This window comes from Struthio camelus, chromosome 2 (genome assembly GCF_040807025.1).
Source record: "Struthio camelus isolate bStrCam1 chromosome 2, bStrCam1.hap1, whole genome shotgun sequence".
Classification (NCBI taxonomy): Eukaryota; Metazoa; Chordata; class Aves; order Struthioniformes; family Struthionidae; genus Struthio; species Struthio camelus.
The window spans coordinates 52,017,360-52,042,254 of NC_090943.1; the positions used below are offsets into that span (position 1 = coordinate 52,017,360).

Consider the following 24,895-nt stretch of genomic DNA (forward strand, 5'->3'; position numbering starts at 1 on the left):
CCATGTACACTCCTGTTTCACTGCTGGCCTGCAAAAAATAATAAGGCAATGTGGTTTCCAAAGATTATAGGGGCAGTACATAGAAAGTAATCACATAAAATGCCTCCTATCACTTAATGAATACAAATATTCCATCTCCTGAATGTCTATATTGTAACATAATTTGAGAGTTCATGCTTCTGAACACTGAACTCATAAAAACAAAGTGAATAACCTTAATGCTAGAACAAATTTTTATAAAAGATACTTAAGAATGTTATTCTTAAATTGATAATCTATATGGATTCATTTATTTACCTTGGATAAATCTTTCATATATATTCAAATATTCTTTAAAGAGATAATATACAGATTTTGCTCTACATTCTTTCTCCAAAAATGAAAGTGTATCACCAATGGACAATTCTAAATAGAGGCCCAAGTGGTAATTCAAAATATGTCCCAGAAGCAAGTGACTGAACTCTACAAAGCCTATTCTGGATTGCTCATGTTTTTCTTCTCACTTCTCTCCTATTTCACCTTATTTCTTTAGCCGGCTTTAACTGGTAAAACCCTAAGTTTATTCTGCACTCCTTTGCACTAGATAAAGGATTCTCACAGCTTCAGGTGGGACTGAGAGCCCTTGGTGCCCCACAGGTAGGGCAGCTGTGAGGTCATCACTGCAGGAGCCCTTGCAAAACACCAAGACCGCAGCAGTGGGCTTGCGAACAGGGAGGGCACCTCAGCATCTGGGCAGCAGCGTGCTGTGGAAGCTCTGACTTGTGGGGCAGCTGTTACTTCAGGCCTTGAAACTATCTTGTTTATTCAAGGAAGGAGCCTAGAATTGACAGCACATATAGAAATGACTTGGACGCAACCATAACTTTCCCCTCTCCTCACCTGCAAATTGTAGGGCTATGCCTATTGGTGGTGCAGTGAAAAAATCTCACCCACTTCTCATCTGCGCTTTATAAATACAATCAATGCACAGACAGAACCAGCAGGTCCCACCCACCTAAGCCAATACAGTAGCAATCCCTAAACACCAACACCTAATGTATTCTTTGGCAAGTAAACTCCCACACCAGGAAGGGGACCGTACCAGTTTGAGAACAGTGCCACTCTGCCAGAGCATATTTACCCTTGGAAGTGCTTTTTGCTCTGCTCAAATGTATGCAGTTCAGATATTTATCAGTGGGAGTGAAATACTGAGGGTTTCAAGCATCTATTCCTTAGTTAATTTTCTATGTGGCAAGGTATCTGTTAGCATCCCTAAGGTTTCTGAAAAGAAGCAAGAACAGACAGATAAATGGGAGATTTTTCACATTCAGTTGAAAGAAAACTCCCTTCTTTCTTCCCCTGACTCATACCTGGTTCAGATATCATCCCATCCTGAAACGCCACTTCTAGCAGTGGCACGCATCCAGGCATCAGGTGCTGTCTGTAAATGCTTGAGTAACAGACTGGGAGAAAGCAACATTAACTGCTCCACCCCCTTGCAAAGGCCTCAGGGCAGCCTCCTTCCAGGGCCTGCCCAAGCTGGCTGCTTGTTCACCAGTGACATGGATACAGCCCTGCTGCACTTTAGAGGGGTCTGCCATCCTTCTACCTGCCTCTCAGGCAGCCATTCCCTTAAAAAAAGTCCTTGCTGCTTCAAAAGAATTTCCCAGGTAACACCCAGTTAACCAGGAGGGAGTCCATCAGCAGTATGAATTACACAGGTGTGCAATCACATGTAGAGCCACAAGCGGGTGTGGATTTGTTTTGGTTTGGAGTAGATAAGCTGATTCTGAGGACCCAGAGAGCTGCTGCAAGGAAGAGAGACAGGAGGTTATTCCCCAGGAAATATACTGAGGTTGAGCAGGCAAGTAGCTCTGCCCATCACCACACAGAAGTATAACCCAGAGAGTTGATGGACTAATTTTTTTTTTAACTAATAAGTAGTCTTTGTGACTGTGTAAAAGCACTGTGAAAGTGCTTTTACTTTTTATGTAAGGAATTTGTAAGCTAGTAAATGAGGTATATTTAAATATTGGCTCCAAAGGATGAGCATAAGCATCTTTTTGTTGTACTTACAGAATCACAGAGCGGTTGAAGTTGGAGGGGACCTCTGGAGATCATACTTAGGTGGCTACCAAGTTAGATAAGTGCTGGGGAGCATAACATAGCCTAGTTCAATGTCATGGATGTATGTGAACAAGTCCATAAAAGTTGATGGTAAATCAATTGTTATATACTTTGATAGGAATAAAAAGAAGATGTAGCAATGTAGTAGCTAAGTAGTACCTTTACAGGTACCCTTTATCAGTTTGGTCATTATGATTCCTCACCTGTTCCCCCAGCGGCCCATGCTTTTTCCTTCCTACTGAACTTTGAATTTTCTATTACACCTCTTTAAAAAACAAACAAACAGTGCAGGTACTTTCCAGTTGCATAACACCTTTCATCTGAAGGTACTGAGAGCTTTATTAGTATCATATGATATGATGGATATGAAGGTATTACTGTATTATTTACAGATGAGAAAGCTGAGTAATTTAAAAGGCGAGATCCCTGTTCTGGTGTGAAGCGATATGATTCTAAATCAGTACTATTGTACTCCACTGGAAGAGTGCATTTGTATAAAAGGGTAGGGAAAGGCGATGAGTTGGCATTTTCATCTCAAGTCTAATTGCAGCCTCACACAAACTCATTTTTTCAAGAGAATACTCTTTACTGAACGTGTTTCTTCTTTTCATTAATTTCCAGGTTGCTCACGGCACTGAGCAACCTTTCACGTCCAGTTCTTATCCCTGTCTACAATATTATGATCAGCAGAGCACTCGCCCATCACAGACAATCACTGCACATCCCATTCAGACACCTCCTTGGCAGAGAAAGCTTCAAGTGTTCTGTTTTTATTTGCTTCTTGCTATCACAATATACACGATGATTTCATCTGAAAATAAAGTGGGATTTGTCAGGCAGCCTATCTCTGAATATCACATTTTTAAAATTAGAACTCAAAGCTTTGTAATACCCAGTAGCGTGTTAAGATAGCATCTTTAGAACAAAATAAATAAAGCTGAAATTGAAACAACAACATAGCATCTAAATTCTTTGGAAAATGAAATTGTAGAATGACCATCCTTCTTTTCTGTGATCTCCCCTGTTCCCTCCTATGCCTTAAAAACTACCCTGGCTTGCTGGCAGTAAGTATAATGCGTCTGAATTTAGGCCTGCATCGGTATGGCCATATAGCAAGCATCCTATACCATCCTTCATAATGGTCTAGAAAACTGTCTTCCTGGATGTTTGTCAAGTGCATGTGCAGTGCTATAGAACCAAGAATCAGTAATGTTCTGCTAGAGCTACTTCTCAGGCAAACTCTGACGATACAAACAACTTCAAAAGGACAATGCTATCACGTTTAGCCTTACATTGATTATTTAGCTGCCTGAAGCCTTAAAAAGCAATACTAATTGGCTGAGTCAGGCTCGCCAAAAGCAGTTCTATTCTAGCCTTACCCTGCAGTGGAATGAGGGAAATCAGTCAGGTTACTGGGACATAGCTGTCTTGATCTGAAATGCACAAAGGGCCATATGGTCCAGTAGCGCCAGACCACTTCGCCAGGGACATGGAACTTTACACTGCATAAAAATAGCCTTCCACTGATGCACACGTCAACTGCACATCATAGTTGCAGCACATCTAACGCATATACTGAAAGTTCTACTGGATGCTGGTAGCAGGACGGTAAGGCTCTTGGGTCAGACTTTAAGATGCCTCTGTGATATTAGCACAAGAAATGTTGAATGTTCCTGCCTGCAAGTCTTTGCCACCTTTGGCTGCATTTGCTGGTAATGACAGGCTCAAATTCAGGAATTAGAAGGGAAAAGAAAAGGAAAGACTCCTTTATAAATATCCTATACAGTTTCAGGACATGCAGGGAATTTTGCACCCGCAGAGTCAGCAGGTTACAGCAAAATGTGTAACCCTAAAAAGTACTTAAAGCAAGGAAGATCTTCTCACCATGAATATGAAAAGAGACTCATTATTTTCTAAAGTACCAAGTGTTTTTCCCTCTCAAAGTTTACTGTTCTTTCCCATTCTGTCCTAGGCTGTGCAGAGAAGAAGGTGCTGCTGTTGGCTTCTACTGGAATGAAACAAGACAGCAAATGACCCACCAGAATCCCTCCGATAGGATTCCTGGTAAGCACGCACCTGCCTCACTGGAACTAGGGACACGTCCCAATAACGCTGTCGGTGCAACATTCTGGTCCCAGCTGATGTGTAAAAGCTAAAATCTCCATTTTCCGTATGACACGAGATATTTACTAACCAGACGTAACTACAATGTTTCTCATTTAGAGTCATTGACAAGTGAGAGCTGGTGTCAGCTGGCATGCCCCTCCTACAGTGTAACGCCTCCCTCATTTGAAGCAGTCTTCCCACCGTGTCACAAGACTGCTAAATGGGATTCCTCCTCAAAAAGGTTCTCTTCAAATATTTGTTTGGGGCAAACCTGGAAAAGTACAGAGCACTTGCAGCTTGCAACGATTTCCAAAGCAGTGTTGGACCTCAGGCTTGTGGAACCTTCTCTTTAAAAACAAACCAAAGGAAAGAAAAAAAAAGTAAATAACTCTCAGTACATTGTGGACCTCCTAATTAGTTTAACCAGTAAATTTCTGTTTCCCTTGAGATGCATCATAACGTGGATTTAATGAATTCCTCCTTCTCCCTATATCCCTAGCTGTTTTAAATACTACACATTATGGATGAACTTCTGTTTATATGTGCAATCTTTTAGCTGTAAAATAAAGATCACTAATACAGCACTTGAAGCACACTAGGAAGCCTGCATTCCATCAGTGTTTAAAAGGGATATAACGTGCCAGCTGGTCGTTTGCTCTCAGTGGCAGTGACGTATAGGATGGAAATGAATTGAGAGAGGACAGAATCATCCATCCTCTGGTCTAAGTTCCTCCTTTCCCAGCATCATCATACCTCCTTTGCATATCATTAACAAGAAACAGATGGTGCCATCCATCCCTTTTTATGAGGTGGTGAAATAAACTATTCAGCCTTGCATTAGCATTTTTAGCACGGGCAAGGGATCTTGAACAAACCTAAAAAACATAGAAAGACAATATCTATAGCTAAGGCCACACCCTAACACTGCATTTAAACAATCAATAATGTATTTCAGGGAGACAGAGGGTTTTTGTTTTGTTTTGCTTTGTTAAAATGGAAACCAATAGATCTGCTGCCCCCAGTTTCCACAGCTCAAGCTGTCTGCATACAGCAATTCAGTTTCATACTACAAAGAAGTAGCTTAACTTGTTTAATGATCGTTTCAAAGTGAATCTGGATGAGCCAGGAGGTCAGGCAGGGCCTCTAGAGCGCACCAGAATTTTCTGCCTGATACGGATAAGCTGCACATAAATAGCCATGATTAGAAGAAAAATTGCTTGCCAGGAATAATCGCACACTTATATCTGAGATTAGTACAGCTCCCTCTTCCCCTCTCATTGTAAACAAGTGACATCGGTAATAAAATGCAATGTAATAATAAAAACAGGTTTCTAATGGCCTGTGTTATAGCAAGGACAGTTACTAGCTTTATCATGCTTGCTAAACCTGATGTATTATCTTCTACATAGAAGAGAGACTAAAATATTTGCTGTAAGATAAATTTCCAGTTTTACATTCTGAAAACATAACTGCCTTAAGATTTGCTGCCCTTACTTCCCTTTTGTCTGCTCGTCTTGCTTTCGTTAATCATGTTTCTTCTTCCCTTTCATTTAATCTGTCCTGCCTCCGCTTGTGCCAAGTAGTAATTTGTTCGCCAGATAACAAAGAAAGTCCTCAACAGAGAGAGCTCCATCTAAATAATCCTAGTTCCCAACATGGAGTTGGGAAACTCCATGTTCATAACTCCAGCCTCGGTAAAGGTCAGCTTTGAAAGGAAAAATACCCCATCCTGAACTCTGTTCACAAAAACCTTGGCTGCACTAGGAACATCAGCCCTCATAACTCTGCTACAAAAGCCTCCTTGTTAGGGGTGGCACATACTAACAGGAAAGCGCTTTTATCATTACGGGCAGATCTCTGCTCAAACTGAGCCAACAAACAAGCACAGCTCAACAGTAAGGTGTGTGCACAAAAATCAAGGGTTTGGGGTTTGTTGTAGTGGAGCAACAAAAATTTGCTGTTACTGCCTTGGACTCAAAGTTGCAAAATCCACCTGGGAGGGAGCAAGAAGCTTTTCCTGGGAAGGCCCAATGCCGTAGGGGCTAACTTCCAATTTCTGTAAAAAGGCTTTCGTTCTGGAAAGCAAAAGCAATACTTATCGCAGAAAAAGTAACTTTCTCAAATGATAAACATAAGACAAACCAATGCAACTCAGCTCTCCAAAACTGCTGACAGACACGTGCTTACTATTCACAGTTGACTGAAAGCAAAGTTGAAAGGAAAGCAAACTCAGCTAAGGACTTCAACTTGTCTCACTGCTGTTGCTCAGAATCAAGCAGGCAGTAACTGCTCTGCATTTGCGCTGCGTGAATTGCCTTTTGGTACACTTGCCAGTAGACGCTTTGTTAGAGCTTGTGTAACTATATTTCTGTTGGGCTAATAGATTAACATAACTGGAGCCACTGGGACAACCAGCTTTCCAAGGATGTCCAGTCATGCTAAGAAAATTCTCTTCTGTTCAAAACAAAGCAAAAGCAAACACATGCACACTTCAAAGGACAAAAACCAAACAATAAAAAGACACTAGCAAAGCAAAATACAGCACTGCAGGAGTGATAAGAAGGGGTGAGAGAATCCAGAGCACACGACCAAATTCATTCTTGTTCCTGAATACACTACAGGAAGACAATCAGATCCAGTGGTAATGAATGTGGTGAAAGAACCTCAATAGAGTGGAAAGATCTTATAAAGTAATGAATACATCTGGATCTCTAGTACTGATTGATGGCTGCAGAAGATTTGAAGATGTTATGTTCACTCTGCCTGTTCCCACCTCTGCATGCCATTTTTCCTAGTCCAGTATTTTCCATAAAGTCTACTACTTCTCAAATCAATGGAGAACCATTTCAGAAAAGAATTTCAGAATGTGTTGGGTTCAAGTTTAATTCTCCAGATCAGAAGAACAGCAGGCTCTTGAGGTAATAACTGAGGATTTGACTCATGTGTTCCCCTAGATCTTGACCTTAAAATTCTAGGAAGAAAATTCAGTTAAACTGGAGGAAAAATTAACTCTCTCTCTCCCTGCTCTTACGTTCCACAACCAAGTTGCCTAGGAGCTACAGAGCAAGGCGCTTAAAAATGGTCACTCTGACTTGTGACTGCTCAGAAAAAAACAGCAGCTCGAATTACTGCTACCAATTTAGAAATAGATGGGAGAGGAGAATGTGTGTCCATATCTCAGCGATTCCAGTCCACAGACTAATATTCTGGGATAAATCTATTTTCACTGGCAGTGTAAGCCAGCAAACTAAGCTGGGAAGTGAGGCACAGCGTACATTCAGTTCTAAAGGCTCTACTCTGCTCTGGCACAGAAGCAGGACAATTGGGAGCAGCAGCTTAAACCACTGTAGCAAAATTCACTGGGACTCATCTGTCACTGTCCTCACTCTCCGACTGTGAAATTGCCTATCCAAGCCTATAGCTTATTTTCACTTCTTTTCCCTTGCCGCCCCTCCTAAAATGTTACTAATGCAGCTTGTCAGATTTTCTTCAGCTTTATAGCAGGAGCTAAAGGCATTGTGCTGATAAAGTGAAAGGAGGAAGAAATACTCTTTAGTATAATACAAGACATAAGTGGTGCTCTACAGTTGCGTTTACTTTTTTGTTTTTGGTGGTGACTGTTTTCTTTAAGATAGCTAAGAAAGAAAATAAACACATTAGAGAAATCTAATACTGTACAAAAAGGAAGTACCATTCAGCAAAAATCCAAATAAAAGCTAATTGAGCATAAAAATTATTTTAAGGAATCGATACTGAAGCATCGAGTCCTGTTAGCATTCAAATCAAGCAGCAAGACTGCTGGTAGCCTGACTAGTAAGAATTTAGCCCTCAACACAATCACCAGTACAATGCAATGTCTGCGATGTACTTCCAAAGCCCATAATGTGCTATGGAAAGCATGCAACTGAATGACATGCCTGTCCATGCACAGGTTTCATATCAGTTTTCTGCAAGTCTGTACATACCATTCCAGGAACTTCTACTCGCACAGAATTCCAACTTTGCAGTTCTGTGCAGCAGAAAACATCAATAGTTGTGCTTAGTCACTCACCCATAACGTGTAGGACCCCCTGCGACTCCCTGGAAAAGTCAGCATACTCTGATCAGAGACAGCAACAGATGCCAGGCCACTGCTCCTGGATGGTGGCCATTCAAAGTCAGCCTCAGTCTGCTCAGTTTTGCTTTTCTGCTTCTTTATAATCTGTGAGATTGGGAAAAAAATGGTACTTGGAAAATATTGTCTGAGCCATATGGAGCAAACTATATTAACTCTGTCTCAAGACAAACTGCCTGGGAAGTACATTTGAGTTTCCCTTTGCTTCTGCTTCAGTTCATGCAAGGATGATTCTGACAACCTGCAGGCATTTCTTCTCATCTGAAGTCACACTGCTTGCAAATACACAAGCACTGATACAATAAATCATAATAAACGCCTGTAGAAACATCACAGCTGAATTAAATAAACATGGAAACCTGCTCCTACCAATAACATTTTAAACATTAGCCGTATCTAAGCGTCAAGAATTTTCTCAGATAAGTATGTTTGCAAAGAAACACAGAATACTAGATATGAGGGGAATTTCAAAGGCTCCCACGGCATCTAGACACATTCCCATTGAAAACAAAGAGGTCTTAGGCATCTAGGCACTATTTTTGCCTTTGAAATTCTACACTGTCTTCAGAGAGAGAAGATCGTATAGACTACTTATCATCCTGTATTAACAGATTGTTTCTGGCCACACATCATTTCCACAACTTTTCTGATTCCAATTTAAAACAGCTACAGAATATTATTCTACGTCATAAAAGACCTCACTGTTAGGCAGCTTTTGATAAAAGTAGTAGCAATTCAAGCTCAGCTGAGATGGGCTCTGGACTATCACAGAAGAATTAATCTTCTAACATCCCTGTTAAAAACAAGGCAGATTATATCCCATTGAGCTGCTACTCTTCTGACTTTTCTTGATGTCCTTATAAGCAACATATTCTTTTCCTGGTGTGATGTCCACACATTGTTAAATATGTTAACACAGATGTGGTAATTTGCTTAATTCACATACAAGGAGACAGACCAAGTAGAATGGTTACCTCACCGATCACCAGGGCTCAGCAGCACTCTGTTCCTGCTCATCTTGCCTGGCTCCTGACTGTCTAGATAAACTCAAGGGGTTTTCATTCCCACCTGCCCTCTATTTCTGCACTGTGTCAGTGCCAACTGCCAGCTTTGCAGGAAGAAGAAAGAACTTTCCAGAAAAGGCCAAATAAATCAGACACACAAAGAGTTTTGGGAAGTTTTGGGTATCTCTCATAGCATCACTGTCAGAACCATATTTTAATGATCAATGTTTTATTTGTATTTGTTGTAGATGCCAGGGTTGGTAGAGCTCGTATGGTCAAGAGCCATGCTCCTTTACACTAGAAACTTTGTGCCCTTGGGGAGAGAAGTAGAGACACAAAAGTCTAGTGAGCAGGGGCCTTCTCTTCCCAGCAAGTGCCTCATGGACCTAAGGGAGTGGTATCTCAGCTCTGCGGGTGGAGGCCATCAATTTAGGCACTGTATTAGGCTCATTTATAGACTGATCTCTCTGTGAGATATAATTGATCAGGCCTAGACTATGATAGTTAAAAGTTGCAGCCTATCATTTACTTTGTGTTTCCTACACCGGTGTCATTCTCTGCTAGCAGAGTTAAAGCTCACCACACTATAGGACTATGTTTTGGCCATTAAAACAAGCCATGGTGAAGACATAGAGCGTACCTTCTGCACGATGGTTGTGGCCAGCTCTTCTATAAGGTCCTCCTTGTGTTCTTGCAAATAACAAGCCTCGTTCTGCTTGTCCTGCACGAAAATGGACATCTATAGATGCTAAAATCACATTAAAACAGCCTTTCCACAGAAAGAGTGTAGATAAGGAAATGGGTAATACGTCCTATCGGCACTGTAGGTAGAAATTACAGATACTTGCATTGCATGTCACCTTCTGAAATGCAACATGCATCTTGAACGCAAGTTCAAAAAACCCACACCACACCTGATAAAATCACTTTTAGGTGATGTATGAAGATAATCATTACTTCTTTATGTTTTCTTTTATATTTACTTGTCTTTCTACCAATACTCCAATTAGAAGAAAGAGAACGGTCTTATATAATTAACAAAATGTTTTAGAAAATGTTACCAGGCTGTCACTGTAGGTCTCTGCCTTAGAAATAGCTTCTTCCACTGCTTCCTCTGCAACACGTAAGGCCACAGCAAGGGTATCCATCATGCTGTGTCCTAAGTGAAGGATAAAACGAAATCACCGGGTTCATTATATACTTATATCTTGCAACATGAGCTGCAAAGTTCAGACCCATATTCTGAACATACTTTCAGATCTCAGTAGTAAGACTTTGGTATAGGCTGCTGCAGAGATTCATCCCAGACCCAGATCCAGGCTGCTCATGAGAAAGTTTAGTTCCTTAACCGAAAATTACACAAAATAATATAAACATCTTAACATAGAGAGGGGAATTTGTCTCAATTTCTGTTTTAAGCCTAATTGAAAAAGATGAATAACACTTGTGATATAAACATTTTAAATTTAAAGAGTATATAATAAACTATGGTATTTCTATGCTGCTTATTTTGGAATCCAGTAAAATAGTTAGGAGGCAACCATAAGAAGAAAATTTGTAAAATTCCTATAAACACCAACAGGATCTAAGAAAAAGAATGAAAAAGAATACATTTATGAGCATAATAGAGGAAGCAGGAAAGAAGAAACAAACACTGAACACACGTAGTGTTAAGAAAACCATGGTAAAATAAATGTGTATTAGCTGGAATACTGAAACAAGAGATATCAGCCTGGAATATGTGAATACAAAGGACTTTCTTGTATCTTGCTAAAAGATTGTCGGGTCTGTGAACAAGACTTATCAGCACTCTAGGCTATTTGGCCAGTAACTCAATCTACAGGAACTGGGTTTTAATCAAATGAGTTTTTAGCAGCGTACCTTCGGTCTGTCTGTAGAACGTAGAGTCACTGCCACAAATGCTTCCTTCATTTTCTAAGCTTCCTTCAAATAAATCTCCTTCTGCTCAAAAAAAGTACAGCACATTAGTATGAGAAGTACCTGTTAACAGCAGAGGTATTATTAGATTAGAATATTCTCGCAAGATACGATGGTACTACACAAAAAGAGGGATAACTGGAAAATTCCTACTAGCTTTTGTATAAAACATGATTGCAGCAGCTTTTGTACAAAACACGTTTGCCTTTATACAAAAGACGTCATATTCATTTTGGATGGAAAAAATTATTTGTACAGCAAAAGAGAAAGAGAGGAAGAAGCTACTAAAATATGAAATGTACATGGTGAGCGTTAAGTACAGGGAACTTGCTTTTAATGTGACATTTGAGGTTGAAATAGATTGTATATTTTAAAGAGCAATGCTGCATAAATAAGCCAAAATCCAGACATGTATACTAGTATTTATCTTCAAATGGAACAAAAGGTTTTTCCAACAGTCACACAGAGAGTAGAAAGTCAGCAGTGACATTTAGACTCAGAGACCTTCCTTGGAAAGGGATTATAGACAGTGCATACGCTACTCTTGTCATACATACTTGTCATTGCATTGTTCACAGTTCCATTTTATATATGAGGTCAGCGCAACTATGACTTAAAGATAACACATAATATCAAAGTTCTACAGGATCTATCATCTTAGTTTTTAATTCCATTGTCCTACTTCTGTCTTCACTGAAATTAGCATTCACACATTAATATATATTTGTTCTCAACTTTTCAGGAAACTATTAATTTGATACAGAGAAAGCAAAAAGACTAACAAATCAGAATTTAATGCAGAAGTCACCTCTTTTACCTACAAGCTTTCAGGCCAGTATTCAAAAGAACACTTAAAATTTTCACCCAGGATTACACAGTCTGTTTATCATCCTATGTAACTTCTGAAAACGACAAGCTAAAGACTACAGAAAAATTAAGTCTCTGTACAGATTTCAAAAGAATTACCTCAAGAAGGTATCTGGTCCAATAATGTCAATAAAATCTCATGCTCAAAGATTAAGCTTATTGTACTTTGAGTAATCTAAGTTACCAACACGATACAAAATACTACTTCTTTTAACCTCTTTTACATCTCCAATTACTATTCTGGCGGACAATGCATCATAATACCATAGCTAAGGAAGAAATATGTTTCTTTATTTAAAAAAGTGCCATCAATATTAAATCAATATCTTTTAACCATTTACAAACATCAGCACAAAAATAGGCGGTGGCCAGTTTTGGGATCCTTAAGCAATGAAAACCCTAAAGGAGGACAATCTAAATTTTGATAAACTTTGACCTACAGAACGTATCCCACATTAACCAAATTTTGCTTCAAATGTCATGGAAATGCTTTGCTCGGAGGAAAAATGTTGAATGCAAATTCTTTACTCATTCATTAACTACTCAGAACAGTGGCGAATTTTGGGATGCAGAACACAGTAAAAACTGGAATTTACTTTATGGATTGAAAATCACAATTCTCCAGAATCAGTGGCATAATTAAGATTAAACATTCTTTGAACTGTTAAAACAGCTGTCTAGGCACTTCAGCTCTTTTTTCTCTCCACTACGGTATTTCTGAAAAAATATAACTTAAAAAAAAAAAAAAAACTCTTGAAATAATCTCAGAATTTTCGTTGTCTCATCTCGTGTGTTAAAGTGGAAAAATTAATAAGACAACAAATCAGTTGTACTTACCTACTATATCAGGACAAGCTCCACTTTCCCGTCTATGCTTCCTGTACAGGTTCTTCAGGACTTTGGCACTCCCAAAACACTTAAAGCGGCTCTTCACATTATTATAGTACCAATCCAGAGATTGGGTCCTTAGAAGCCTGAAGAGGAAAATAAATGATATTTTGGAATGATTATGCAACAAATAAAACCAAACAGTTTACCACACGTTTATTCAAAAAAGGTCCCCAAAACACATAGGCCTCAGAGCATAAATACATTTTTTTACAGTTTTTGTCTTACATATTTCTGGTGTACTGGGGCAAAATGTGAAAGGTAACTAATGAGCAAATAGCTACTTTGCACTACTCAAGGTTTTGTTTTGTTTTTGCTACTATCAAAATAGGTGTTCTCCCTTTTATGTTATAATGACATCACTGTAACTTTGGAAAGATATAAACAAGCCTTTGGAACAGCGCATGAAAGTTTTAAAAATAAAGTTTATTTACACAGATTAATGGATAATAGAGGAACATTAGCCCATTAATACACTACGGAAATAATTTTTTTCACAAAATATCACTGCTTTTATTTGGGGAAAACAATAGACTAGACAAAGTCTAAATAGAAGACTTAGAAGCAGAATAAGCAAAGAACAACGGGTAGACGACTTTTTTGTGGGGAAGTACTCAAAACTGCAGTTTGGCCCCTTCTTTCAATACTAAGCATCATTTGCATCAGTAATTCATTCGAATGAATGTGTCTTCAATGCTCATACACTTTTTGCAAGCCATGAGATACTGCGAAGGTCTGTATTCTTTTCCATTTGGCACGGGGCTCTTGCTTCACCTCTGTTACTTTAGTAACTGGCAGTAGCGAATCCCTGCCCTATTCCCAGATTCCCAGCCGCCAGTCACTGCTGGGTAGCCCACAGCAGATCCACGTATTTCCTACAGAAGGAGATCCAAGGGCCCCAACTATAAGTTAAAGCTGAGTTATCCAATAGCTTCCAGGGAGGAAAAAGGTTTGAACCAGTGAGTAAGAATTAACCGTGGCCGTTCTTTTCCCTGGTTGATCCCATTTCTTCCTCTGCATACTGCCAGAGTAGTTTATTTTTAATTAATGACACACTTACAGTACAGTGACCAAGATATTTTTATATGACACAAAAGTGTCTCATGTAAGACAGCATTTAGTATAGTCTGCAAAGATAATCTCCCCTCTGTAATAATTATTAAAATAGGCATCTTAAACCTAGAATCCTTGTGAAACTCGTCATGTAATTAAGCAGAGAGCTGATTCTTAGCACAAAGATTTTAGAAAATAAAAGGCTAAGGTTACTATCCACTCTCAACATATTAACCAACCAATTATTTGGACTAACTATCCAAATAAATGATGTTACTAACAGTAGTGCACCTCCAGACTCAAGGAAATTCAGATGACCCAATTTCATTTTTTAAATCTGGGGCCTTAGGCAGAAAAAAACAAACAAACCCCCCCTGTAATCCTTAGATTTTTCTTCAGGGACTCTGGACTTTCCCTTTTAATGTGCAAAGTGAATGACACTGCACAATTTTCTTTAACATACATCATTTCACAAGGAAGTAAAATCTCTTTAATATACAACATTTCATAAGGAAATAAAATCTCTTTCTGAGAGACTAACAACGTAGTTTTCACTCAGCACTAAACCTCTGGAGATACTTGATAATAACCAAATACACTGATCCTGAGATTTCAACTAATGCTTCCAAACCGTCTCAGGGTTTTTTGGGATTCAGGACACTGCTAAAAAGTAATATCCACTTCATATAAAGCAAGAACATTACAGCCTAGTCCACTTCTCTGTCACCACTGGAAAGTGTCCAATAGCATATACCAGCAGTAGGAAATTAAAAAATGAAAACCAATGAAGAACATCATATTCTAGCTGCGAACTCTTAAAGTTACATTAGTTGCAGCACTGAAGACAAAAGAAAAAGCACGTATGCAACAAAAGAGCATTTTTCCTGTAGGCTTTATTAGCAATTACATGCAGGAGAGATGTTGCCTCTTTACTTTGCATTTACACAGTAATCACAGAATCACAGAATCACAGAATCGTTTAGGTTGGAAGGGACCTCTGGAGATCATCTAGTCCAGCCTCCCTGTTCAAGCAAGGTCACCTAGAGCATATTGCCCAGGATCACATCCAGAATACCCTAAGCCTAACTATGGTTCCCAGGAGGTAGATTAGTCCCAATGTCTACCATTCTACAAATAACACTAACATGTGACAAAAGCAAAAATCCTTTTCTTCTGGAAAACGTTCTTACAGACTGCCCGGGTGCACAAATGACCTACACACCTGATGAAGTGTGAGTGACTGGTGACAAAGCACAAACAATGGGAATCACCAGATGGCTGAGGTTGGGAGGCACCTCTGGAGATCATCCAGTCCAACCCACTTGCTCAAGCAGGATCACCTAGAGCAGGTTGCCCAGGACCATGTACAGATGGTTTTCGAATATCTCCCAGGATGGAGACTCCACAACCTCTCTAGGCAACCTTGTCCAGTGCTCAGTCAGGCTCACAGTAAAAAAGTATTTTCTTAAGTTCAGATGGACCTTCTTGTGCTTGAGCTTGTGCCCAAACTGAAGGCATGCTTGTCTGTGAAATAAAAGATTTCCAAATTCCTTTAATATTGCCACCAAGAAATCTGTTATAATGTCTGCTCAGGTCCTGACCAGCTGAACAACAGTTCACAGCAAGCACATCGATGGATCTATGAACAAAGGCAATTTTCTCTCTAAACCTGCAGCTCTTCGGAGTTTTGAGATTCTACCTACTTTGCGCGCAGGGAACTGGTTGCTGTCATGGAAACTAGCTCAGAAAGGAACAAACAGTATGTCTTCTCTCGCTGAATTTGATTCACTGTTGTCCATTCAGTTTCTGCAGGTGCTGGGAGCGTAAGATTTCAGCCAACAGCATGGAGTCATGATCATTACGATGGTTAAAACTCAGTTTGCATGGGTTAGAAGAGGCTAGAAGGAGGTATTAGGCAGGAACGATACTGCTCTGCATAGGGAACATGGTGTTCTCGCCACACTGTCCACAAAACAGTATCGTAGCACTGTTACTACTGGTGGACTTGCAGCATTATGAGTCCTTGAAAACATAGGTTTGGGGCTTTTAAGATCGCTATCAACTACCTTAGCATGTTCACCAAGCAACCTCAGCTCCACTAGCCTGAAACACCAAATCCTCTCTTCTTCTTGGAAGACAAGTAGGCAAGTAGGCTCAGTTCTTCTTAATATTCAGAGTAAGTGCCAAGGTACCAAAGGGAGAAGGTCAGCTATCACTTTGTATCAACTGTATGAGTTAAAATGCTGACCTGGCAACTAGGAAAAAACAGAATATGGGACCACGGCAAGCTTGTTTCCTGAAAATACAATGTTTTCCTGGGCCTCATCTATATTGCTTTTATGAGAAGAGAAAATTAATAGCACTGTTCTCCTGAGGTAAGACAGTGGTTTTAGAGATAGGCTTTGTATTTGTAATAGTAATATTTTCTGCCGGGGAACTTTAGGATAGTACAAACGATAGATATTATATATCTCAAAGCACCAACAAAATAAGAGATGCTTGCCTCTGTGTACTAGGGAAACTGGTGTAAACACAAGGATTAGGAAATTTTTAAAAACTTCCTCAGTTCTGCAGGAATAACAATTTGTGGGTAATCCAATCATCTCATGCTTTTATGTCTTGGAGAGCAACCAACAATTCCAAATCTATGCTTCTGTCCTGTATATATTTTATAGCAGATTACAATGACTCTTATAAAGCTTTTCAGCTTCTTAACTTCCAAGTAAGTCCCAATGTCTCTGCTGATTCTTCCGGTGGAGAAGGAATTTGGAAAAGAGAGCAGTTCTCTGTATAGATACTAAAATGAAGGACCCACTCATGAAAGAAATAAGAGCATTTTCTCCTTATTTCAAATTCCTTTAATACTGACCTGTATTTTAAGACCATATTCTGAAAAGGCAGTTCCATAAGTCTGGAATAATAAAAGACTATGTCACTGCTACTATTGAATTCACTGCTACTATTGAACTGAAACACTTCCCTTATTACCTGTAAGAGAATGTGCACAAATTCTCTGCATAAAATGAAGGTTCACACTTAAAGGATATTAGTTGTAAGCATTTTAAAGAAGCAGGAATGGTTGAAGCTATTTCTCTTTATTTCTGTGCCATAAAGACTACTATGTCTCTATTTCTAAATGGCCTGGAATGCTAAGGACATTATTTATGTTACATAACATTGCCATAGAGTTGAGGCACAGTATGGTCTGCTTTTGGCAGAGGGTAACATAGCCATTTAAAAATTTTGCCATACTAGAAAGTGTGAAAGCTAAGCAGACAAGTTTGGTTTAAGAGCACAAAAACTTCAGTGAATAAAGCTCCAGTCCTTTTTTAGTACAGCAATGTGTTTGGCTCTAATCAAGTAGCACCATAAGAGAACAAATAAGTCCATTCAAAAACTTTAAAAGCAAGGATATCCCATGCAGTAGTTTTCGCTACACTTTTCAAATGCGGCACTCAAATACTCAATTCTTAGGTTTATTCTCAGAAACAAAATCAGCCAGATGTGCTGGGCAGTGGGTGCATGAACAGAAACTCTCGTTGTAAGTGACGATCCCAGGGGGAACCTGTGAAAGACTCCACTCATACATAATTACAAGCATTCACTACTCAGTACACAGGGGGTTGTTTAGTGTTTGATTTACCATTTTAGTAATTTTTTCTTCAAAAAAAATTGGGAGCTTTTATTTGATCTAAAGGCAGCATGAAGCTTCTGCGCAAGATAGATAGTCTCTAAAACATAGCACAAACTTAAACAAAGTTCATGACCTTAATGACTACTCATAACACAAGTTAAACTACAAGGAAGCATTTCATAACAATGAAATTTTTCCATGGACTTTGTGAGAGATTTCCTCCCAAGTGATTCAGGCACATGCATCACTTACAGAAATTCAACTGCAGCTCAGAAAGTCAGGAGATGCTTCTGAAAATCTGAACTCTACTTATATTATTCTCAGATCAGAGTGAACAGATAAAATCACTTGGGAGTTTCCTCGCTGTTGACTTCCACTGGAACCTAAAGACCCCCTTTTCAGCTTTCACTCCTATTTCACCTTGTCTACCATTACTCTGTATCAGGTTAGGCCAGTAAACTCTCCTAGTCCCAAAATCAGAGCCACAAGCTTCACCTGCACACGAACAATTGTTTGTACAAACAGATATGCAAAATAAGGCATCTGTCTAAGCTCACCTTTATATACATTATGTGAAGCTTTAGATATGCGTTGCATGTCACCCTGCTAGAGTCTTTTACGTTTCCTTGGGGTGGACAGGTTCACTGGAGCCCTAGCTGCCAGCTGATCCTCTTGAGGTCCATCCTTCTCCCCACAACCATAATCTTCTCCATCTTTCTACCTGAACCAAGGAAGCCATACTATAGGCTAAATGACCCGACTGGTCACCTCACTGCAACCCCACTGATTCTGACAATGGTCCGTGGGGTGTTAAGATGTCAAAAAGCTGATTTTTACAACACTTATGTGTTGTAATAATCATATAATAATATCTTCAAATAACATACGATATTTCCTTTTGATGGGAGAGGGTGGTCCTATTACACTCAAACACTAGTCTCTTTTTTTAAAAAATCATTTCTCCATTCCTCCCCTAATTACTTCTGCACTGCTGCAGCATTTAACAATAACAACAGACCTACAGGTTTGTTGTCATTTTCATTACAAACTCCAATTTTCAGGGGCTTGGAGCTTAGTTTTGAAATAGTCCCCATGGTTTCTAATCTGTGAAACAGGAAATATTAAAAAGGACCTAAAAGCAGACCCCTAATGTCAGTAATACAAAAGATCTTCCTAAAACTACCACTAAATATTTTTGAACGGGCTTCAGCACTACTCAGCCCTGAAAAGCAAACGTTCAGCAGCAGTTTTTCAAACAACTGATGATCAGCTATGAATGAATGAAGTTCACAAGAAACCAAATAGTTTCTGAATACAACTTTTATTCGAAAAAAAAGGGAGAGGGGTTTAAAAACTGTGGCACTGTACTTCTCCCGCTGTGCATATGCACTCCAGCGGTCCTCATGTAGCATACGGCATCAGGTCATGCAGGAGCTGCACTAGGTGATTGACTGGATTCAGTCAGGAAGCAAGTTGCTTTATGGTTCTTGGCCTTTTTTTTTTAACTTTTGTGAATGTGTCAACTTTTAAAATATTAAGTAATTAAGTAATCAAACTGAAGAAACTTTAAAAGTTTAAATTTTCCATGGAAAAGCAATATCAGTATTTAGCTTTAGCTCCTTCAAAGCACTCTCAGGGCTCCTTGAACTGCTGGGAGGCTCAGCCATGAGTGAAGAGAGGGAGAAAGGTCAGGCCCAGGAGGAAAGTTGCCTCCTGAGCTACCCAAGAGCTGGGGACACTGGCAGATAGGACCCCTCTAAGCCAGACCTGCTTAGCCACGCTGCTAAGGAGAGGGGGGTGCTGCAGCTAAATATTCTTGTCTTTAACCATGATGTCCCCCTTAGGCAGCTGAAAGGACCTCATGTGACTGATGCTGTAAGGACTGACATCCTTGAAATCCTGTCCCTCCAGGTAGCTGCAGGTTCACCACACCTCAGCTGAACTAGTGCAGTATTGCCCAACACTGGTAGCTGCTCAGCCGTGCCAGCTATCACAGACCCCCCAGTATGGGCTCCCTCCCTGGGCTGCCCTCACAGAACAAAGCTCAAGATCCTTGTTTCTATTTCCTTGGCACTAAGCGGCGTCAGCCCCATGCCCAGAGAAAGAGTTATTAGTATTTAGCCTGTCACCACTTCTTACTTACCCAGTTTCGGAATCAAATTACTTCAAACTCAGCATCCTGAAATATTCTTTCTAAGCCAAGAGAAATATTTTTTTTTCCTTGGACTGGTATTTTCAAGCTTGTAATTTACTGCTGTAGCTAAATTGCTGAAGTAAAGAAATAATTGCCCATTTCAGTGAAATCAAACACACTTCCAGGTTAAAGAAGGCAGCTTCACTTTTTTTCCCTTATGGGCGAACCATAACTCTAGTACATAAACATTGCATTTATACATATACCCTGCCAATGATCAGTTCCCTAAAAGTCAGACTTATAAAAAAAAAAAAAAAGAAATGTGAAAGTTCAGCCCCTTGAAACCCTGAGCGTGAACTTCTGTAGGTTCCATTCTGGCTAAGCTCGTGACGTTCAACAGATGGGACTTACACGTCACTGACTTTTCTATATATATCCACTGCTTGTGAAGGCAACCTTGTTGACACTTTAAGAACAACAGCTCCTAAGCGTTTAGTCCAAAAGACTACCATTAACTCTTCACAACACTTTCTTCCCAAACTTTAAGTTGAAATCCTATTTATTTTCTTCTTAAAGATATTCTCCAACCCATGTATGACATGGGAAGTGCTACTCCAGAAAATTTAGTCCTCCAGCGATCCATAGCCTCGATGCAGAACAGCAAGAAAATCTTTCCCAACCCCCCTTTCTAGCACAGGGTATGAGGGTAGCTCCTGCTGGCTGATCAAGTCTCTCTAGTTGGCCTCTGCACGCTCTCTCAGCTGCGCTACAGGATTTTACGCTCTGGACCTGAACTGGGTTTGCCAGCCCTGCACAAAAGCTGACAAGCAGCATCGGATAGCAATAACCTGGTAAGAGATTAGGCTTCGTGTTTATGCAGCAACAGCGGGTTACACCTGAATTACATTGCTATATGTGCGAGCACAGCACATGGTCCTGCGGAGGCACATCACAGGGAAGGTTAGAGCAGTACAAGGTGAACACTGTGCCTCTTCCGATAGCGCTCTCCAAACTGGTCAGCAAATTCCCAGCAAGAGCAGAGGAGAGGCCATTTGAAATCAGAGCATCTATCCCAGAATGACAGCTACCCAGCCCAGTGAAAACATCATTTGTCTTCTCTGCAAGTGGAGCAAAACAAATGTCCATGTCCCTGATAGTGAAATTATTACTTTCCTGTGCCAGCAGAAATGAATCCAGCCCGGTAATTGCACTGCCGCTTAGAGTATGCTGATTACTTCAGTGAGCTCAACCTGCAGTATTATACTATATAAGGCATTTCCTAAAAATACACATTCTCCCGACTGTTCAGTGAGAAATAATAAGCCTCCATTTATCATGTCCTAGTTTTAGCTTTTAAATTCCAACATGGAGCCACACATAAGAAATGATAAATTAAGGTTAGCACAAAAGAAAAGGAGGATAGCTTAACTTTATTTGTTGCCAAAAGACAGCTGTATATGCAACCCTCAAATGTGCTTACTTTGTTTCTTTTAACTTTGAGTCAGTGGTCAGAAAGTTAGATGTAGGAGGAAGACAGAGTAGGTTTTGTACAGAAAATCTAGATATACTTTCAAAAAGGAATAAAAATCAAAATGTATAACAAGTTACAACTAATCCTGATATACTGAGGGAAATATGGAAATTTCTGTCACCTGGGATGTTTCAATCAAGCCTAGATGACTTTTTAAAAAGATACGCTACGGATTACTCAGTGTAGTATGTGCCAGAGTGCAGGAATCACTTGCTGTGGTACAAGACAGGCCAGGAAGGCGAGGTGGTGGAGTTGCCCTTTATGTGAGGGAGCAACTAGAATGTGTGGAGCTCTGCCTCGGGGTGGATGAAGAGCAAGCTGAGAGCCTATGGGTAAGGATTAAAGGGCAGGCTAACATGGGCGAGACGGTGGTGGGGGTTTACTACAGGCCACCTGATCAGGAAGAAGTTGTCAATGAGGCCTTCTACAGACAGCTGGAAGTAGCCTCACGATCACAGGCCCTGGTTCTCATGGGAGACTTCAACCACCCTGACATCTGTTGAGGAGAGAGCACAGCTAGGCACAAACAGTCAAAGAGGTTCCTGCAGAGCACTGATGATAATTTCTTGACCCTGGTGGTGGAGATGCCAACAAGGAGAAGTTAGATGCTAGACCTTGCGAGAGCTGGGCCTGTTCAGTCTGGAGAAAAGAAGACTGAGAGGCGATCTCACCAATGTGTACAAGTATCGAAGGGAGGGTGTCAAGAGGATGAGGCCAATCTCTTCTCTGTGGTGCCCAGCAACAGGACAAGAGGCAACGGGCAGAAACTGAACCACAGGAAGTTCCATCTGCACCTGAGGAAAAACTTCTTCACTGGGAGGGTGACAGAGCATTGGAACAGGTTGCCCAGAGAGGTTGTGGAGTCTCCTTCCCTGGAGATATTCAAAACCCGTCTGGATGTGATCCTGGGAAATATGCTCTAGAGGACCCTGCTTGAGCAGGGAGGCTGGACTTGACGATCTCCAGAGGTCCCTTCCAACCTAAACCATTCTGTGATTCTGTGATACCAGATTACATTAAGTGATCATTATCTGGCCTAGCCTTAAAAAATTTTACTGCCTCATAAAAAAACAGATCATGAACCACACTAGTTCAGATAAAGGGTTCATCTAGCCTCTGTCTCCAGTGTTGGTCATTGGCAGATGCTAAGGAAGAGATTATAGGAAACACACAAGTATGGAGTAGCCTCCATTGTCAACACGCTCTCAGCTTCCAGCAATTGCCAGCTGTAGACTCCCTGTGCTTGACATTACAATAGACCATCTTCAAATGACAATCACTGATGGACAGATCTTCTATAAATGTGCCTACCTTAAGCCTAGGCATACTTTTGGCTTCCTCAAAACCCTTTGATGACATAGTCCTCAGTGGCACACCCCAGAGAGAGGCACTGCCTCTCTTCACTTCAGTGTCTACCACCTATTTCCCTGGGTGCCCCACACTTCCACGTTATGAGCAACAGTGAGCAAACATGCCTATTTAGCTCTTCTGTGATACAAACATACTTTCTTTGCTTTTTTTTTTTTTAAATAAAATGCCGTTCTCAATGAAAGTTGCTCATGTTAAGGCTTTTCCCACCAGATTTTTCCTTTCAACGACACCCCAACGACATAGGTAGCACCTCTGCAGAGCACCTGTAGCAGCATAAGCCACTGGCTTATGCCAGAGAGGTTTCTCCCATCCTGTTGCTAACTGTAGGGTTAGACAAGTTTCCAGCATCTACTGTATATCAGCATTCCTACCACGGGATGCTGCAGTAAAGCTACATAACGTTAGTGTGCAAAACTGGAAAAAAGCATTAGTGAAAATACTTGCATTGTAGAAGGGCTTACGAAAGTCAGCACATAATCTGCTGGCTTCAAAATGAAGTTAAAGTTCACAAAGATTCACATTTCCCTCTATCAGGCAACATTGCAAAGCTTGCTAACAAAGGAAAAAAATAGTCTGAGATACGCAGTATGCAGAATCCACTAAAAACACTTTCTCCATATTCACAGACATTTATTCGTGCCCTGGATTTGTGACCCAGACTCCCACTGGTAGCTTGACCATCTAATTTACATTAAAACAATCCATGAGATTGCTAATCTTTGAACATATAATTCAATCATCGGAAAAGAAAGTAATCAGAATGTAAAAAAACAGCATCTGCCTCTAACAGACTTCTTGAAATAATAATGGAGGAGGTACAGCTACCCTTTCTATTAAGAAAACAACAGATTTAACTCATGCTGTATTAAAAAAAAGAAAAAAGAAAAAAGAAAAAAGAAAAGAAAAAAGGAAAAAAATTGTTGTAATATATAACCTCTATAACAGCAAAAGCAACATTCATTAGACATCACATCTAGACTGCAGACAAATGCATGTGCTCATTTGTTGACATTACATAGAATGATTTAAACATTAGCCATATGTGGCGGCAAATAACTTTATTAATATGAATTGAGTTTGCTCAGTGGTATATTATGACCTTCCAAAACTCCAGCTGCAAAGCTTAAGCCCATGATAAACAGGAAGTCTGGAGATACACCTGAGACGCACAGCCCTGCAAATTTAGCTATGTACCTCTGATAGTTTCCTTAAGCCAGTCAGAATACTTACACCCTGAAACTCTTTCTGAGAAATTCCAAACTTTACATATCACCTTTGGTTCAGATTTACACCCATTTGCCATTTACATCCATGCTGCCATCTAACAATAGATTTTCTCTTACCCACCACTCTATGCATACGCCTCTACCACGACATCCTCTTCTTTTTGACAGCCATCTGCATATTTAATTTTCTTTTTCTATGAAAATATTTGGTCTTCCCAGAATTTTGCAATCTTCCTATTACATTTTCCCACAGTTAAAGAGACTCCTTTGACAGAAACTTATTGCAACAAGATACCTCCCTTTGAAGATTTCTGCCAAGAGCAAGATTTGAACAAATGCTGGCTGGATGTAGGTCAGGTTCAGTGGCTTTTGCACATCATCCCAAGTCAGGCTAAAAAGTTTTTTGGCTTTACTTGGGCACAAAGTCATTACTCTAGTTTGCAAATGAAGGTTGTGAGCGTGAAGGGATGATGAGGACCATTTTCAAGTCTGTTCCCTAGAGAGGGTAAGTGTCCTCGAGCAGGTGAGGAAAACACTGAGACAACGCTGGGTATTGATCAGCACTATGGTTTCATCCTCCCGTAGGAAAACAAATAAAAACATGGACTTTGTAGCAGTTATAAAAGTCAATTATAAAAAGAACTGGGTTTTCAAGCGTCACTGCAGCAGAGTCAGTGCCTCACTATAATTTACTTGACAGTAAATATCAGGGGTGAAATCACAACCATGGAAACTCAACAGCAATTTAAGCATTGACCTAAGTTGGACCAACACCTCTCTTCAGGCATATACTCTGCACGAGCAATGAAAGATGTGAAAGACCTTATCCACTACAGTAGCTCAGCAAGAACGAATAAGCTTTGGCCATGACAACACATTTATAAGGAAGTTTGCCATGTCCTATAGTGATTAGTGGACATTCT

At 40.1% G+C, this 24,895-nt stretch overlaps 1 protein-coding gene across 4 annotated transcripts in view; it reads right to left on the reverse strand.

Moving 5' to 3' along the window:
• MYRIP (myosin VIIA and Rab interacting protein) overlaps positions 1-24,895 on the reverse strand; it is a 244,267-nt gene that overhangs the window by 41,920 nt on the left and 177,452 nt on the right. For all 4 annotated transcript variants that reach the window (XM_068935690.1, XM_068935688.1, XM_068935691.1 and 1 more), the window contains exons 4-8: positions 12,973-13,109; positions 11,212-11,292; positions 10,392-10,489; positions 9,971-10,051; positions 8,264-8,413 (exon numbers count right to left, since the gene is read on the reverse strand). In XM_068935690.1, coding sequence (XP_068791791.1) covers positions 8,264-8,413; positions 9,971-10,051; positions 10,392-10,489; positions 11,212-11,292; positions 12,973-13,109 — 547 coding nt within the window. The remainder of the gene's footprint in view (positions 1-8,263; positions 8,414-9,970; positions 10,052-10,391; positions 10,490-11,211; positions 11,293-12,972; positions 13,110-24,895) is intronic.